Source organism: Ostrinia furnacalis, unplaced genomic scaffold (genome assembly GCF_004193835.3).
Source record: "Ostrinia furnacalis isolate ACB-3 unplaced genomic scaffold, ASM419383v2 OfSCF4780, whole genome shotgun sequence".
Classification (NCBI taxonomy): Eukaryota; Metazoa; Arthropoda; class Insecta; order Lepidoptera; family Crambidae; genus Ostrinia; species Ostrinia furnacalis.
The window spans coordinates 1,582-20,082 of NW_021135019.1; the positions used below are offsets into that span (position 1 = coordinate 1,582).

An 18,501-nucleotide genomic window follows, 5' to 3' on the forward strand; every position below is an offset into this window, starting at 1 on the left:
AAAACAGGCATAAGGCATATTTAAGGTAGGCGCATAAAGTTAATAAGCTGCAAACATTGAATTTTCGGATAGATCCAGTTTCTTCTGTAACCTTCATTTAAGCGCAAAATCCTAAACAGCTTCGCATCGAGTCGCTGGCGAAATGTTATTCCAGCTAAATAATACTCGCTGAAGAAACTCTTTTCTTTAAGTGTAGACACTGTATATGTATAAGTCCACTTTTGCATGCCGTGGCAACCTATAATTAAGGCAGCACTTAGATTAAGTTAAATACGTTGTAAATATTGATTGTCTTCCAGTGTATGTCTTGTTGGTTGTCCTATTAAATAAATAAAAAAAAATAAATAAATAAATAAATAAACCTTATTGGTACCGTTTGATAGAGCTTATGAAGCACTTTCAGGACCAGTAACTACTTTTTCGATATCTTGTATAGTTTAGAAATAATCGAGATCACTTATCGTTTTCAGCCTGTATATTACCATTTATTAATTTGCCCCAGGGCTCTTGGTTACCTAGCTATGCCACTGGCCTTTTGCGCTTCACAATCCTCTGTTGCCGGTTGCCTTGGAGTGCCAGCGTCGGCAGCCTTTTGACTGTCGGCAGCGTATCACGTGGTATTACCGCCGGTTCCCAATGGCCATATTTTTGGGAACCGGCGCCGGCAGCGGAGGCACTCCCTTTATTAATTGCTTTATTAGGGACCACTTTCTCTCAGAAGCACTTTGGGGCCGCCAGTTGTGCTCTACACTCCGAAGACGGTCTTCACCAGGAAGCTTATGAGTAGGGTTGGCAACAAACTGCACCTGCAAGAATTTTACACATTACCACCAGGTCAGAATATTCAATGATAAATAACAAACTTTTCTAGTAACTGTCATATGCCGTAGCGTTTCGCGTTATAAGGATTTTTTGGTAGGAATTATTCAATGTGGACTTGGTGATCATCATCATTATCAGGATTAGGGTATCCACTGTTAAAGGTACTTACGTAGCTTAAAAAATTTTTTTATGCTCTGTACCTTGGATTTGGGAGAGACATGAATTTAAGAGAGTTTTCTAATGTTGTCTGACACTCTTTTGTGAAGCTTTTAAGTTTTTTGTTAGATCACCTACCATATTGCAGATAAACGATCGAATGAAACACGGGGACGTTTTGGATTTAATGACGCCGTTACTGTGTTAAAATACACCGAGAACATGGGGCCAGATGAAGCTGTTGTAGTTTTTCATGTGAGTGTTTGTGAAATAATTTATTTCCACTTCTTACCTAAAACTTCGGTTTAGTGGCCAAGAGCTAGCTGATAAAAACAGACGAAGTAAGTCCTTATATCAGTAGTTCAATCCGCTGCCGCGCTGACAAGCGTAGCGCTAGAGTAAATTCGTGCCGACGATAGAGTTTTATAGAATGCTAATCTAAAAACTCACTGCAGATTTAGTTGCGATGTCTAGATGAAGGTTTTATAGAATCGCACTACAGGGACTCGTGGTGTTGGGTCTAAAGTAACATTTTATCATGATCATTGTCTTTCAAATTAAAATTCTTTATTGCTCCATGTTGGTATAGGTACAAAGGTTTTTACATAAGACCTTAGTTAATTCGGATTCGGATGAACTTTAACAACAGATTTAACTATGTTAAAAGGATTTTTTATTTACTGAATTGCGACCTTATTTCAGAATATGCCAAAACACGATACACCCAAAAGCCTAAATTATTCCATAAGAATGAAGACACCATTCAAGACGCATAAACGCTTTGTTGTGAGCAATAACAAGGGTATAATGCACTTAATTCCGCATTATCCGCATACCCAGTACGGTAAAGTATCTTATTATGTAAAATTGTAAGTAAGAAACCCCAAAAAAGTAGTCATGTAATAAATAACTGAACTGATGGGGCAGCAAGGTTCTGGAAGGGAGGCCACGTACCAGAAAGCGCAGCGTAGGACGTCCACCCACAAGGTGGACCAACGACCTCATAAAGGTAGCGGTAAGGCACTTGGATCATGGCCGCCACCAACCGGCCATTGTGGAAATCATTGAGGGAGGCCTATGTTGAGCAGTGGACGTCCTATGGCTGAATAATGATGATGATGATGAACGTATTCTTTTCCAGGAATAGACTGTCAGGCGTTCATGCGACTACAGTGGGCTATAGATCAAAGTTTCATAGAACTGCTGACTGGAAAAGAAGTGAAACAGGTAAGTAGTTGGGCTTTGCTTTTATTAGAACAGAAATAATTCCTAAAAGACAGAGATGAATGAAAAATTGCCTTGATCAGATATGACGGACCATTTTTTTCCCAACGAGTCACACTGGTACTGATCACAAACATTAAAATATCTTTATTATCAAGATAATTAAGAGCTTGTATTAAACTCGTAAAGAAAAAATGTACAAAATACATAGAAAATCAAAATAATGAAGTAATCTAAAGCTTACAGTAAGAAAATACACATTAACAAGAAGGGGTGTGACTGGATGGGACTTTTTTCCTACGAGTAACAGGGTTACACGTTTTGGTGTGACTTGTTGAGAACAAAGCGGCCTACCTTCAGGCTTCACCTTCTTCTGCTCATTCTCACCACTGTGCACTGGAACTCCTATAAAATAAAGGTTTTCTGGGATCAACAGCTTATTCGCCAATAAACTTATTAGTACAAAATAAATAAGCTATTTTTTATTTATTACAGAGTGTCATAATACACGAGTTTCCCCGCGGGAGACGCTCAAATAATCAAAATCTAGTTGACATGAAAGTAATCAAGGCATCATTTATTTTCTTCGCAATCTATGTGGGTCTGATACCTTCGTTTTACGTGTTCATGGGGCGTTTGATTGTTGAAAAAGCCACCGGTGTACAGGTACTTACTTTCACGTTTAACAGCTTTCTTATCAAAATATCATAAAGATCGGTCAATTTGAGAATTATCCGCTCACAGGATTAACCTAATATGTAGTTAGTTACTAACCGTGAGATCAAGGTCATGAAGGCTCAGTTTCAAATTAAAAATCTCTTTTGATCCAGTCGTTTTTATCCGTTTCCACCAAAGCGGAGCAAAGAAGGGTCGGACTGTCAATTTTTTCTATAAAATGGATGAGAATTGGAAATAATGAAAACTGATTTTTTGTAAATAATGAAAACTGATTGGTTTTTCAACGCTTTGGTGGAAACCGGGCCTGAAACCATACGTTCCGTATTTCTTTACACATCAAAACATTTTCATCAAATAGTACCTAACTACAACAATTTTCCAGAGCGTTGCCTTGCCTGTGTCGCAAGCAATTCCTAATCCTAATAGATATTTTGAACATCAGGAGCTCATGAAGATTGCGGGAGTGAGTACAAAAGCTCTGCTCATGTCGCACATCCTGAACGCGTTATTCCCGGGCCTGGTGTTCTCCATAGGAGGCACTGTCCTGATGAAACTTGGCCCTTCAGCATTACTAGAGAAGACCCCAGGATTATTCGTATTCTTATTTTTTCTTCTATATTTCCTCCTCATCATTTCTTCAGGCATGGCTTTTAGCTACATAGGATGTGTAGGTGAGATAATTTTTTTTTACCCTTTACTCTATACACTTTTTATTGCAAATTGAAGATTTGGCCATGGATGGAGGGATGTGCCTCCTCCATTTGCCCCTAGTAAGAGCAAGTCATGGTTCCTGCTCCTACAGTGAAGACTAAAAGACCTCAAAAAGATTAATTATTATATTCCTTACAGTACGAAGCCCGGCATACGCACTAATAGCATACTTTATTCTAACTACACCGGTTTTATTCACATTTGGTAAAGTTTTGGACAAAGCGGCGCTTTATATTTGTGGGGTGCTGATACCTTTTACGCCGATTATTTGGATCCTATTTGAAGTAACCCACCTCGAAGGGGGTGAGTTTTACGTCAAGGTCAACCTTTAGGTATATTATTTACCTATTTTATACTTTTCGAGGACTTTCTTCTTGTGTTGTCTGTCACAACATTCTCCATCATTGACTTCTGTGCTGTACTGACCTATAGCCAGCAGTTATTCCACTGAGTCCTTTGCAGAAAAGTTCACAAAATGTTCACAAAAGGCAACTCAACCAAAAATAGATTAGCATAAAATTATTCTGATTGCAGAGTCTGGACTGTCCTTCAGCAATATGTTCGACGCGCACACACCCTACTCGGGTTCTGCTCTGTTGGGGTTCATAATACAAATCATTCACATCGCCCTATTTTTCCTGATAAGTTGGTACCTTGAGCAGGTGACTGGTTCTTATGCTTTGCCATGGAATTTCCTCTGCCAGGTACATAAATTGAATTATTTGTGATGAAGTTTTTATATTTGTTACTTTTTAGGTATGTTCAGTGACTGTGTTAGACATTAAAAAGATAAAATTACTTTAAACCCTAATCCAAAACCAGCACGCGTGTATCACGGGTTGCGCCATCCGTTATGTTTTAATCAAAATAGGTAATTGTGTTCTGTATGTACAATTGTACATAGGTACCTATACATTTGTAGAAAGCATATTGGCGTAAAGCCTCTGTGGATCCGATGGATGAACTTGAAACGGAGGCTGTTCGGATCCAAGAGCCACAGTACTTCGAGCCGCCACCATCGAATCTCGAAAGTGGGATCAAAATAGTGAACGTCACAAAGGTACGTTGTTGGATCCTAAGCCTTTAGCAAGTCATGATCAGTATACTAATTTAAGTCTGATAATACCAGATGGTTTTGGAGAGCGAGATCATCAATTAAATCGTTCGTTCGGTCGTTTCAGCCAAATGCCGTCCACAGCTAGACAAAGGCCTCCTCCAAGGAATTCCATAACGACTAGCCCTGCACTTCCCGCATCCAGGCTCTTCCCGCTACCTTCACGTCTGTCTGACTAGAGGGAGGCCTGCCCACACTACGTCTTCCGGCCCGTGGTCGCCACTCGCGAACTTTTCTGCCCCAACGGCCATCGTCTCTACGAGCTATGTGCCCCGCCCACTGCCACTTGATTTTAGCAATTCTGCGAGCTGTGTCGGTCACTTTGGTTCTCCTGCGGATCTCCTCATTTCTAATTTGATCACTCAGGGGAACTCCGAGCATAGCCCGCTCTATCGCCCTTTGGGTGACTTTGAGCCTTCTTATGAGGCCCGTGGTAAGCAACCACGATTCAGATTAAATCACTCCAAGCTTAATTTTACAGATGTATGGCCCAAACCGCGTGGTAGACGACCTGTCTCTGGAAGTTTATAAGGGCGAGATCACCATCCTGCTGGGACATAACGGCGCTGGGAAGAGCACTCTTATGTCCATAATCACTGGTGGGATCACTTTGAAGGTTTTATTTTATACTAGCTTTCCGCCCGCGGCTTCGCCCGCGTGGAATTTTGTCTGTCACAGAAAAACTTTATCGCGCGCGTCCCTGTTTTTAAAAACCGGGATACAAACTATCCTATGTTCTTTCCCGGGACTCAAACTATCTCTATGCCAAATTTCATCAAAATCGGTTGCGAGGTTTAAGCGGGAAAGCGTAACAGACAGACAGACAGACAGAGTTACTTTCGCATTTATAATATTAGTTGGGATTTAAGTACAACATGTTTAAGTTTTTGCTTTGTCTGACTTACTGTTGTGTTTTGATTTTCTTGGCAACTTGAGTTGCGAAAAATTTAAATCCCCTTTTTTAAACCTCATCAAAAAGATTTATCTTTATCGATATAGACCTGTAATTTATTACATTTCATACCTCAGGCATTGACTGAGTTAAGCACTGGTAGGCGTAATGAAGAGCGTCAAATTTAGAGCTGCCCTAAGCCATTTGCTGAACAATTACCACGTATAAGCGCCGTAGTACGGCTACCTATAAAATACACAATGTAAGGTCATCTTCTTCCAGGTGTACTAAAACCCACCAAGGGTCAGGTGCTAGTAAACGGATACAATATTGAGTCCCACGCTATGGAAGCGCGGCAACAAATCGGCATGTGCCCGCAACAGAATTTGTTTCTGGACGGCGTGTCCGTGATCGAGCACGTGATGTTCTTTACCTTGGTGAGTACTGCAATATTAGAGATAAGAACAAAATTAGTGACTCCAATAACTATTTTGATCATTTGATATAGCTGAAAAAAGGTACTTACCGTGAAGCCCGCATATCGGCAGAAAAACTTTTGGAAAAACTTAACTTACAACAAAAGGCAAACAGTCAGAGTTCTGACTTATCTGGAGGCATGAAGAGGCGACTTCAGCTGGCATGTGCCTTAGCAGGGCAAGCTAATGTTTTGATACTGGACGAGCCCACGTCGGGTCTTGATGTGGAGACCAGGCGTTCACTGTGGGACATCTTTATGGTGAGTTAAAATAAGTAATATCTGAAATGTGTCTGATATAAGCAAAATCAGATTTTTTGAATTCGTGACGAAATGCGAATGGACGGTCTGCTTCCGACCCTTATTATCCTCAGTCTCTGCGAGGGTCCCACACAGTGCTGCTGTCGACTCACTTCATGGAGGAAGCTGACGCTTTAGGAGACCGCGTGGCGGCGCTGCACGCCGGCCAGCTGCGGTGCCACGCCACGCCCATGTACCTCAAGAGAGCCATAGGTAAGTGCTACCACAGAATGATAATTTGTATCTACTTTTGTATACTACGCTTCAATTGTATGCCTAAGCGAATGGGTGCACCGACCAGAACAGAAATGAGCTGATATGCACACTGAAGAATTTGATGTCATTCAAACATTCCTCATCTAAAAAGTACCTACCTATATTCTCATTGCTGAATAACGTGAGAGGTAGAGGAGCGTGTTTCATTATTGCAAGCTTGCGTAGTAACGATTGTCAGATTCTTCTCCTACATACCTTTAGCAATGTGAACAGGGCAAAAATTGCTCAACATAAATATTATTTCCCTTCTCATTGCTGCTTTCAATTAATAAACATTTAGGTACCGGCTACCGCCTGACCTTCACCACGACTGGCAGCCCCAAGGAAGCAGCAATCACCAGTGTCGTCCAGTCAGTGGTCCCCGAAGCCACTGCCACTGGAAGCGGGTTTAACTCCATCTCCTACAAGATTCCTATGGCGTCTACCAAAAGCTTGCCCGGTCTCTTCTCCAAACTGGAGTCCAAGAAGACCGAACTGGGTATAGAATCAATGGGAGTTGGTGTGTCAACGCTTGAAGAAGTGTTTTTAAAGTGAGATTTTTTCTCTGTACTAATTTTAACGAATGATGACTTCATTCGTTCGTTGCAGCCAAATGACACATCCACTTCTGGACAAATGTCTCCCCCAAAGATTTCAAATAAAATCCACAACGACCTGCGCAGGATATGACTTCACACAAACATAATTTGTTTTTACAGATTATGCAGTGGTTATGATGGAAGTCCACTTACTGATGTTGAAGAGGAAGAAGGTGTGTCTATTACAAAGTTTAATTTGGTGTTCACAGCAAGTGCTGCTCATTCAGAATAATATCATGAGAGACAGTTTTTATAATCATTTTTAGAAATAAACTTTTTATTTCAGGTCCTGTCTACCAAAAGCAAACTGGAGCCGCTTTGTACAGCAGGCAATTTCTGGTTTTAATAAAACGTTATTTCAGGTTCCTATGGGTTTATAAATACAGTCAAATACTATTTGTAAGTCAATTTACCACCAATGCATTTTGTAGCTTGCAGTTGTTAAAGTGGGATTTTTACTAATGAAATAAAGCATATTTTTCATTACAGGGAACATTCTTCATGTTTCTATTAATATTAACAACAACATTTGGCTACAACAACACTGCCACGCCCAAAACGAACAAAACTTTTCTCGCTGTGAACCTGGACATTTACAGGCCGTTGCTAAACCACAGAATCCTGTACAAAGTAAACAATGATTCTCGTATGAGGCTGCTAAGTGATTTGTACCCGAGGGTAACCTTTGAGAATGTTTCGGACTTAGAGGAAGGTAAGGACACCAAGGGTACAAGGGTATAGTCTATCAGATACGATAAGACGTTAGCTGAAACGCAAATAAACTAAGTAGGGTATTTCTCATCGCCACGGTTCTCATCGTCACCTTCGTGGCGAATTTTATTTCTAACTTATTTGAACTTTTTTTAAACAAAAATTGTAGCGCTTGATGTGAAGATTATATTCTCAGTAAATCAGTCAAATAGTGAGTCTCGTTTGGAAGCTTTAACGTTTTGAATTTTTTGATGCCACGAAAGTGATTCTGTACTTCACAGCAATAATTTTTTCAAACTTTACTACTGTAAATGACTCTTAAGTGTTTATAAAACATATATTTTGTCTTATTTTCATAGATAAATAGCAATAACATAATATAAATAGGTACCTACTTAATTACAAGATAAAATTTTACCGATTAAGTCACCTACTAAGTTACAAGATTCTACACAATTGGTTTTAAGGGTGACACTGGTGGCATTCTGAAATGCTAACGAAGTAAAAAACGGATTATCAGTACCTCAATAAAAAAGAACTCTGATTATCAGTCCCTCAACAAAAATATATTTTTTATTTAGGCCAGAGGGCCTCGTATTTTTGTTGTACAACTTTTAACTCGAACTTCAGATTAAATTTATCTTACAAACAGATACACAGTCACATATACAGACATACATACAGTCATACAGACAGACAACAAAAATACGAGGCCCTTATTTATTTATTGATGTACTAATCTCTACTTACCACGTATAATTTATTAGTTATTAAAATATTGTAAAAACATAAACACCAGTCACTATATTTTAAAATAAACCTAATCTATATTCTACCTTCAGTCACTATTATCTAAGACATGCAGTTGATATGCTGGATTCCTGGCTTGAATTAAATTCTTATATATTAGCACAAAAATTTAATTGAATGTAGTTCAATTAAGTTTTTGTGTTTTTTAATTTAGTCGATACTACGCTTCCACGCAATCTATGCACATGTCGTGGCAGCTTTTAATTAAGGCTACACTATAAACATGTATTGTTTTCAATGTTTTTTTTCCTGTTAATTGTGTATGTCTTGTTAGCTGTCCTTAAATAAATAAATAAATAAATAAAGAAATCACTTTCGTGGCCTAAAATCACCTTCGTGTATAAAATACCACGAAGGTGATGCCACGAAGGTGACGAAAATTTTAGTTTTTTATGAATTATCCTTAAATTTTAATTTAACGGTTCAAGTCGAATACTACACAAATAAGTCTAACATGTTAAGTATTCAATGGCAAAGTTTCAATTAAATTGTTTAAATTTTAGAGGTAGAAAATATTGTTCAAGCAAGCGACGGTATGTCTATGGATAATCACAAAAAGTTACGTACTTTTTTCGCGAAGCGACGATCGACCTATCTCACCTCCCCAATGGTCGAAGCGCGACTGACGTTAACGGAATAGAACCCTGTGATTGGTTGCTGGTGTTCGGTTTAACGGCAATCTTGTATTATTACTCAAAATTTTGGGTACCTAAAATCGTGTGACCAACGTATTTCGCTTTCTCAATTCAAAATAATTATAAGAAGATATTTTTTTGATTATTGTGTGGAAAGTATATTTAATTACGATGATTTTAGTATATGCTACACACAAATTGAATGAAAATTGTGAATGCAGTAACCAAATGTTTCATTGCAACCGAAGGTGTGACACGATGAGAACGCGAAAAATGACCCCGTTTTTTATCGTTTTATGTGATTTTTTCATATTATTTTTGCTTCTATTACGATAAAATGTATTTTGTATGTAGCTAAATAGATATTTTATCATCTGATTTCAAAGTTATTGTTCTAACTTATACCGTTTATGAACTATTATTGTGTGACCATCAAATTTGAGTGTAAATGAGAAGTACCCAGTACTTTTAAATATTCTCACAATCTTCCATGACATTTTTTGCAGCTGTGTTACGTGCTGGGCAAAAAGATACAATGAAACATAGCAGTTATTTAGCAGGGATCGAACTGAACGAAACTGATGCCAAGGTACCTATCTATTTACCACTAAGTTTCATTTTAGATTTTATCCACACTGTAAAAACGTCATTCGTTGGAAAACAACAGACGGCATATCTACTGAACTTGCACTAACTCAAGCGAGTCGATTGGCATTACATAAATCATACACTATTCCTTTTCAACTTGCCTGAGGTCGTGTCAAGTCTGGCGATAAAATAAGAAGAAAGATTTGTGAAGGGATCTCCAGAGATAAACTGCATGACATCATTTTATAGAGTAATTTCATGTGTGCCTTGATGTTCGCTGAATTTCAGCTTCTATTTTAAATTAAAGGTACTGTGTACTACGGAGATACGTCACACGGCGCCAGCGACTCTCAATCTATTGTCAAATATGATAGCAACGCGCGCTTTGCCCCAAGCCGAAGGGCGCGTGGTCACCACCTATAACCATCCCCTAACTGGTGCCTACATTCCTTTTGCCAATGAAGATTTCAAAATGCCAAAAAATAACATGGCTTTAATATTATGGCAAAAAATGATTATTTTGTGTGAGTAATTTTCTGCTGACCATAATTTTATTCCATTTCATTTGCAGCAAGTTTCACTTTTGTTTGTACTTGAATTTTTGAAGTAGGTAAAAAGGGTGACTTTACAATCACTCAAACTAGATATTTTGTCTATGTGGTCCATCCAGTCGTGCTAAATTCCTAAATCCTTTGTGGTTGATTGAGGATTTTGCATGTACTTAGCTCGCCTTTACGTGCATTTACTTTCGGCCAGATCATCTTTTCATGAGGTGAGGAGATGCAAGGATAAGAGCTTACTCATAGTGGACATACTTCGTCAATGATGATTAATAAATCCGAATAAGACACAGATCACAGAAACTAAAGGGAGATGTGACAAGGGGGCGGGGCCGGTGTCGCAGCAATATGCCCAAAAACAGACACATTGCTCGTGAAAGCAATGATGACAGCAGCGACGTCATAATGCAAACAGTTTACATTTCTTGCATAGTACTAAAGATTATTCGAACGTTGAATACTGATAGCGCAGTGGATAATGATCACAATTTTTATTTCTTTGTGTGTGTGAATTTCTAACGCGACACTGAGTTTCGAACTCGGCGCATTACTTAGTTGGCATCTATATCTATGGTAAGTAGACCAATCTGAAATTGCAATTGTTTTTCTTATTCCAGACGTTTTAACAGGCTTATGTTTTCTATTAATATTGCCATGTAAAGAACAAGATAGCGGGGCCCGTCTCACCCATATACTAGCTGGCTGCCCGCCCGAGTTGCACTGGGCTGCTATGCTGTTCACAGCGCTTCTACACATCCTTCTGTATGTAATTGTCATTGTCATCGCTTGCGCATTCTTGGACTTCGACAAAACAATATCGGACATCAAGTTTATACGTTAGTATTTTGATTAAAAACGTTAATATGATGTTCATATAGCAACGTTGTTCTTCAAGTGCTATTTTAAAGTCTAAAGTGCTTGAGTGGTTGCCATTTTGGTTGAAAAACTAAAAACTTTCATGTAGGTACCTACTATGTGTACTTATTAAACAAAATAAACTTTAGGTCTAGCACTTTTTTATGTCAGTGCCAGAGGTATGGGAGCGACACGGGTAGGTCCCGTCACGTGTTTTTGTGACGTCAAACGTCAGCGAGACTTCAGATCTCCTTCAAATTTAAGCTCTGTCATCATTTCAGCCATAGGACGTCCACTGCTGAACATAGGCCTCCCCCAATACTTTCCATGTTGATCGATTGGTAGCGGCCTGCGTCCAACGCTTCCCTGCTACCTGCCGCTCCCATTCCTCAGGCACTGACTGAAATTAATTCAAATTATTTTATTGCGTGTCACAGTAAGGCCTATAGTTTTTTTCAGAATCAGAATCAGAATCATCATTTATTTGCTATAAATCTTTCTTCTTTTTTTTCTTTCTTTTTTTAGTCCCTGCTTCTTTGGTTGTACTACTTGGTAGTTTAGCGAGTCTTGTATATCTATATGACTTTACATTGACGTCCTCCGAACGTATGACTTTAGTGATCGCAGCAATTCTGGCGGTCATTGGCGGTAAGTCAACTTTTCCTATAACTAAATACTTACAGGGTATTTCTGATTTGTAGATCTGATTTCTTAATTTTACCCCAAGAACCTTAGTAAGAAAACCGGGAAGTGGGTCAATTTTAAGTTGCAAGATTTGCCTACACCAGACATGTGAAAGTAATAAAAAGCTTGTAACTTAGCTTAATGACGTTCCTTGAGGAAAGCAAGTACCTAGCAGTGGACTGCCATTGTTTGCAATGATAAGGCAGTAAGAACTTCACTCATTACTTGTTTCAGTGTTTGTCATCCCCTTGCTTTGTGCGAGGTGGTTTAAATCTCCGCGTATAGTTTTGATATTTGAGATTATTCTTCCTCAATTCGCGTTCACACAGGCTTTGGCCGACTGTACAAACACAGCTTATGTGAATGCTCTTTGCAAATTGAACAAGGACAAATGCCCTTTCACTGATGTCCTAAGTCCACACTTCAAAGACGGCAAGTGCTGTGGTAAGCAAAGACTTTTATACATTTACGAGCTTTATTTATAGTACTACCGGCCGCCCGCGACTTCGTACGCGTGGATCCCGTTTTACCCCCTTGGAGGTAGAATTTCGCAAAATCCCGAGTTAGCGAGAAAAAAAATGGGAGTTCCCCACATGCAAAATTTGAGACTCCTAGCATTTGTAGTTTCTGAGATTTCGTGATGAGTGAGTGAGTGAGTCAGTCAGCCAGTCAGTTGATTTTAATATCTTATAGCTCTTATTTCTTTAGTGTTCTTTTGATTAAGTTCTTTATATTTTCAGAATCTAAGTCCGATCCGTTGTGCTACTTTTGTCTCAATAATCATGCTCCCGGTAGGGAGATACTGATTTTAATTGGTCAAATATTTTTATTTTCTGTAAGTACTTACGTTATACAGTGTTTTCATTTTTAACTACTTACTAATAGTGCATATAAATGACGCTAACACCTACCGCGATGTAATAAGGTAACAGCGCCATCTATCGGTAGCTGTCAAAACAAAATTTATACTCAGTTTGTGCCGAAGTCGTATTTCACTGTAAGTTTTATTAAAGTTTCCTATAGGTAGTTTAGGCTGAAACTTGAATGTATTTTAGTTATGCATTGTAGGCAAATGTGATGTTACGTCAACGAGGCGTGCATAGCTTCTTGATGGATAAGATTTTGAATATACCACTCAAGGCTCCACCACAACAATTTGATGAGAAGACCGTTAAAGCGGAAGAGGTGTATGTCAAGAATACTATTGTATTGCGTAAGTCAGCTGAGTTATTTTTGATTTTCTACTTGAACAAATTAATTATCTTTGTAAGTACTATGATAATGCAAATATCGGAATTTTTACTTTGACTTTGCCTCGGTGGGACTGAAGCCAAGACCTTTCGCTTGCTAAGCGACAGTTTTAACCATAGAATTACCTACTGAGACATGGGTAAACCAATCGTTAATGTTTATTACGTTACACAGTAAAGAGAGGTCATTTACATCAATACAACAAAGTAATATTAAACATTCGACCAATATTTTCCACAAGGTGGACCGACGACATCATAAAGGTGGCAGGGAAGCGCTGGACGCAGGTCGCTACCAATCGATCAACATGGAAAACATTGGGGGAGGCCTATGTTCAGCAGTGGACGTCCTATGGCTGAAATGATGATGATGATGATGATGACCAATCTTTTTGTTGCAGCACCGAAAGAGATCACAGATATGATGCTGGTGTCTAACGTACACAAGAACTACGTAGACCTCTGCACTAATTTCTACGCGGTAAAGGGCATCAGCTTCTCTGTCAAGAAAGGTTTTTGGAAACTCTTCTTTTATCTGTAAACTAAGATTTTAGCTGAATTTAATCCAAAATTCAGTGATTAAAGATGTTTCACCCTATTTATAGTGCTATAGTTAGCAGAATTTACTAGATTCGTTGTAGGTTGTTTTCTGAAGGTAGGTACTCGTAGTAGAGCGCGAGCGAATAAACGGTAGCAGAAACAACCTACTCAGTTATGGGCTATATCATCATCATCATTGTCATTAGGAGTCTCTCACAACCATCTTTCTGTGAATCACCAGAGCCACTTGCCTCTACGTGGAGGACTTTTCCCCGCGCTCTCCAAAGTTATTAGGGAGGTCTGATGTTGGCATTTTTTCTCTTAGCGCCATACCTGTATAGTCTGGTCCGTGAGCACGTAGAATTTTCGCACACTCACTGCGGGTGCCAGTCGCACAGTCACGACAGCAATATAATTACGCGCGACCGTTAAGGATGGGTAGCTAGGGGTCATTGGACAAAATTCTACGTGCTCACGGACCGGGCTTTAGAAATTAGAATACTACGTTGACGTGGCGTTAAAGGAGGATGATTTATTTCTTGGCAGGTGAATGTTTCGGTCTTCTTGGCGTGAACGGCGCGGGCAAGACCAGTATGTTCCGGATGCTCACTGCTGACCGGTGTGTTACTAAGGGACAAATCTTCGCTAATGGACGGTTTTTAACACTTCCGTGTTTCGATAAGGTGAAGGCTAACTATTTACATGATCGAACTAACAATAAATTCAGTTCATAATCTATACAGGATATCCCAAAAAGAAGTGTTAAGCTGAAGCCCAGAGGTAGAGCATCACTAGGGCTACCCAAATCATCTTTTGATATTTTTCGAGTTATGTTTTTTTACAGGATTTTAGTTTACATTCGTGTTATAGATGTAAATACTTCTGAATCAGCTAGGCCTAGTATTCATCTAATGATAATAAAAAAATCAGGCATGTAACTTGACTATTTGCGCCACAGTAACCAAAAAAGTGCCTAAGCACCAAAACTTAAAACAATCATAACACGAAAACTATCAAAAATCGCGGAACATACATGGGGGTGATTTGAATAGCCCTAGTGATGATCTACCTCAGGGCTTCAGTTTGACAGTACTTTTTGGTACAACCTGTATACTCTTGCCTCCTACTTGTGCAGTACCTATTCTCCCTGAGCTACTGCCCCCAATTCTGGGGCCTGGACGACTTCCTGACCGGCAGACAGAACCTGGACCTCCTGCTCACGCTGCAGGGGTTCAACGAGCGCGATATGAACGCACAAACCAAGACCTGGATCAAACTTGTTGGTTGGTTGTTGTTTAGGGTAGTTTGATGTCATCATCATCATTTCAGCCATAGGACGTCCACTCTGCTGAACATAGGCTTCCCCAAATGCTTTCCACATTGATCGATTGGTAGCGGCCTGCATCCAGCGCTTCCCTGCTACCTTTACGATGTCGTCGGTCCACCTTGTAGGTGGACGTCCCACGCTGCGTTAGTTTGATGACCTGATGTTATAGGAGCCATTGAATTCGCACTGCTAGGAGGAACCGATCTAGCTAGATGCTGCCGATCGCGATCTTTGATGTCGTATCTGTCGCGTCCAAGTATTTCGTGCCCGGTGTTTTTGCAGTTGTGAATCAATATTTTATTTGTGCTACAATATTTTATTTGTGCTACAATATTTAGCACTGCTTTAAATAATAATGAGAACTGTACAGCATGAAAACTGTTTACAAACGTGCCCGGGATAAGTCTCGATGACTATACCTACTAATAATATAGTAGAGACAAAGTTTAATTGGGTGTAATTCATAAGTTCATGACCCATTATCACCGTTTTGTAGCGTTTAAACCTCACGTTTCCGAATAGGCCTGGAAAAGTACACGGACCAGCTGGTATCAGGCTACAGCGGCGGCTGCCTGCGGCGGCTGGCGGCGGCGTGCGCGCTGTGCACGGGCGCGCCGCTCACGCTGCTGGACGAGCCCACGGCCGGCGTCGACGTGGCCGCGCGCCGCCGCGTGTGGTACGCGCTCAAGCGCGGCCTGCGGGACCAGCACGCCATTATCATCACCTCGCACAGGTACCGACTCCGAGACTATATACAACAAGTACAGCTGGACGTCCGCTGGAGATCCGTAAACGAATTAAAGTCGATGACATAGCTCAATGGATTAGCAAGCTTAAGTGGCAATGTGTGCGCAGAACTGACAGCCGATGGGGCAGCAAGGTTCTGAAGTGGAGGCCTCGTACCGGAAAGCGCAGCGTAGGACGTCCACCCACATGGTAAATCGATGACGACGACCTCATAAAGGTAGCAGGAAGGCGCTGGAGGCAGGCCGCCACCAACCGGCCATTGTGGAAATCATTGGGGGAGGCCTATGTTCAGCAGAGAATGTCCTATGGCTGAAATTATGATGATGAGCGCGCTATGATCGTTACCTCGCACAGGCCAATGTTCTTTTCAAGCCGCGTGCCTCGCGAGCGCCTGGTGTGACCATAGCTTTAGAAGATAGACAGGATAGGAAACTACCTAGACCAACAAGTGCAGCAACTTATAAGTATAAAAATTGTCATCATTAGGTCATTTAGTCTCCACTCCTGGAGATCGTCTATAATTTACCAAAGGCAAACGAAAAATTTGGTTTGGCTCCCCACGTTGGACAAACAGGCCAGGTCGCCTTTTACGACATTTACGAAGAAACCACACAGCAGAAGTGAGGGAGATATAGCTGCAGTAAATTGCGTTGAATAAACAACGCCGTAACGTGAGCGTTGCGTGGCATAGGCTATGGGCACGATGGGCACGAGAGTGCAGTGCTCTGCATTGCTGTGTTGCGTGAACCATTGAGGCAATAGGCTTTTCCTATTGTCAAGTTATATACCTTCACTTTTATTTAAATTTTAAATTGCAGTTTGGACGAAATGGAAGCGCTGTGCCACCGCATTGCTATAATGGTGGCTGGGCAGCTGTGTGCGCTTGGCTCGCCGGCTGCCTTGAAGGCCGCTTTCGCAGTGGGACACTCCGTCATCTTGAAGATCAAACATGGTAATTTCCCTACATCTTTGTTCTTACTAGCCAACACACCTTAACTTCGAACTCCTCCTATGTTCTTCTGATTAATTTCGTTGCGGGTCCAATGACAGCTTAACTCAATTTCCCCGGGACAAACTTGACCTTTACTGGTTGTGTTTTCATTGGCGGTCAACGCGAACGCGTGGGAACGAGAGATGGGAATAGTCCCGTTTAGCCAACACAGCACATAAAAAATTGTTGGCTATTTTGCTAATAAAATAGGAAAGGTAGTTTAGTTTCGAAGTCCTCGTATTTCTCACTGATTAATATATCGTTGAGGGTCCAATAATAGCTATTTTTGTAACCTTAACTGGGTAGGTTTTATTGGTCTTCAAAGCTCTAAATTCTGACTACGACTACTGATCAAATGTAATGGCTGACTTTCCAATTCCAGAATCAGATGAATCTGCTGGATCACAAGTAGATCAACTAAAAGCCTTCATGCAACAGAAGTTCAACTGTACACTCAAAGATGAGCATAAGGTAAAAGTTTACTTATTTAGAAAACTAAATAATATTAGGTAATTGATCATGGAATAGACGAGCCCAAAATTAATTTTGTTTCTGACACTCGTATTAATTCCGCAGACAATGCTGAACTACCACATAAATGAGACGATGGAGTACAGCAGACTGTTCCAAGACATGGAGCAGGTACAAAGTACGTTCCCTTCGCTGATTGAGGACTACTCAGTATCAGAAACCACCCTCGAAGAAGTTTTTCTGTCATTTGCTAAGCGTCAGGAAGAGATGACAAAAGTCCAAGGCAAAAACAAAGCAACATCTGAAAAAGAAGGAAAAGCAGAAACAAAAAACAACGCACCTGATACCAAGAAGAATGATGAAGGTGGACCCGTGTAATGGAATTATCATCGTAACCTAACGTGAGGTTTTAGACAGTGAGACAAGTCTTATGCTTGGAATTGAATGGGAATGACTGTGAGTCCATTCCACGTTAGTGAAAACGCAGATAGTTTTTTGTTATGTCCTAGTCAGATATGAAAGTTAAACTGTACATGCTAATTATGTTTAAACACTGAAGATTTGTTTTGTTATCTGTAACATTCTTTAAATAAACTTGCGAAATCTGTTTGTGATATTTATTCCAACAATAAGACCATTCAGTACCATTACGACTAGGTCTTCCAGATAACGTCATAATAACAGCTCTCAGCAGCTTTAGGGCCTGCGCTAAAACTGCACGCCCGCAGCACCTGGGCACCCGTGTACTAATTTTCGATACACAAACGCGTGCGGGCGATGCAGTCATACGGTGCGATTTTAGCGGCCTTAGGCCATACGGCAGAGAGCCCAGGCACGCCCAGGTGTGATTGTTTAGAGTCAGGTTTCACCATTCATCCCGCGCCTTGCACACCCAAAAGCTCACATCTCCGCTATGCACAGCTCGCATCTCCTCTCCTCTTGTCTCCGCTTTGGTGGAAATAACCTGCCAGCTTCGCCGCACATCTCTCCTCTCCTCCGCTTTGGGCGAAACCGGGCGCATACCACGGTCGCATTGTATTTCTTTCAGCTAGCAAATTAATTCTTCTTCATAACATGACATCAAGAAGGATTAATAAAAAGAAGAT

At 40.5% G+C, this 18,501-nt stretch overlaps 1 protein-coding gene across 1 annotated transcript; it reads left to right on the forward strand.

The window, feature by feature from the left end:
* Positions 1–2,137: 2,137 nt before the first annotated feature.
* LOC114359985 (ATP-binding cassette sub-family A member 3-like) lies at positions 2,138–17,773 on the forward strand. Its single transcript, XM_028314534.1, has 20 exons — positions 2,138–2,205; positions 2,698–2,868; positions 3,323–3,437; positions 4,126–4,253; positions 4,514–4,651; positions 5,187–5,304; positions 5,880–6,034; positions 6,106–6,333; positions 6,447–6,585; positions 6,929–7,178; positions 7,826–7,961; positions 12,399–12,513; positions 13,163–13,282; positions 13,721–13,831; positions 14,406–14,542; positions 14,995–15,142; positions 15,709–15,919; positions 16,752–16,885; positions 17,307–17,395; positions 17,501–17,773. Exons 1-20 carry the CDS (start codon positions 2,140–2,142, stop codon positions 17,771–17,773), a joined length of 2,982 nt encoding a protein of 993 aa, XP_028170335.1. The 5' UTR covers positions 2,138–2,139.
* The last annotated feature ends 728 nt before the right edge of the window (positions 17,774–18,501 follow it).

Coding starts and splice junctions, on each gene's coding strand:
- LOC114359985 (XM_028314534.1), top strand. CDS start 2,140: ATGCGACTACAGTGGGCTATAGATCAAAGTTTCATAGAACTGCTGACT. Junction 3,438..4,125: donor CACTGTCCTGATGAAACTTG/GCCCTTCAGCAT, acceptor TTCTGATTGCAG/AGTCTGGACTGTCCTTCAGC. Junction 15,143..15,708: donor GACCTGGATCAAACTTGTTG/GTTGGTTGTTGT, acceptor GTTTCCGAATAG/GCCTGGAAAAGTACACGGAC.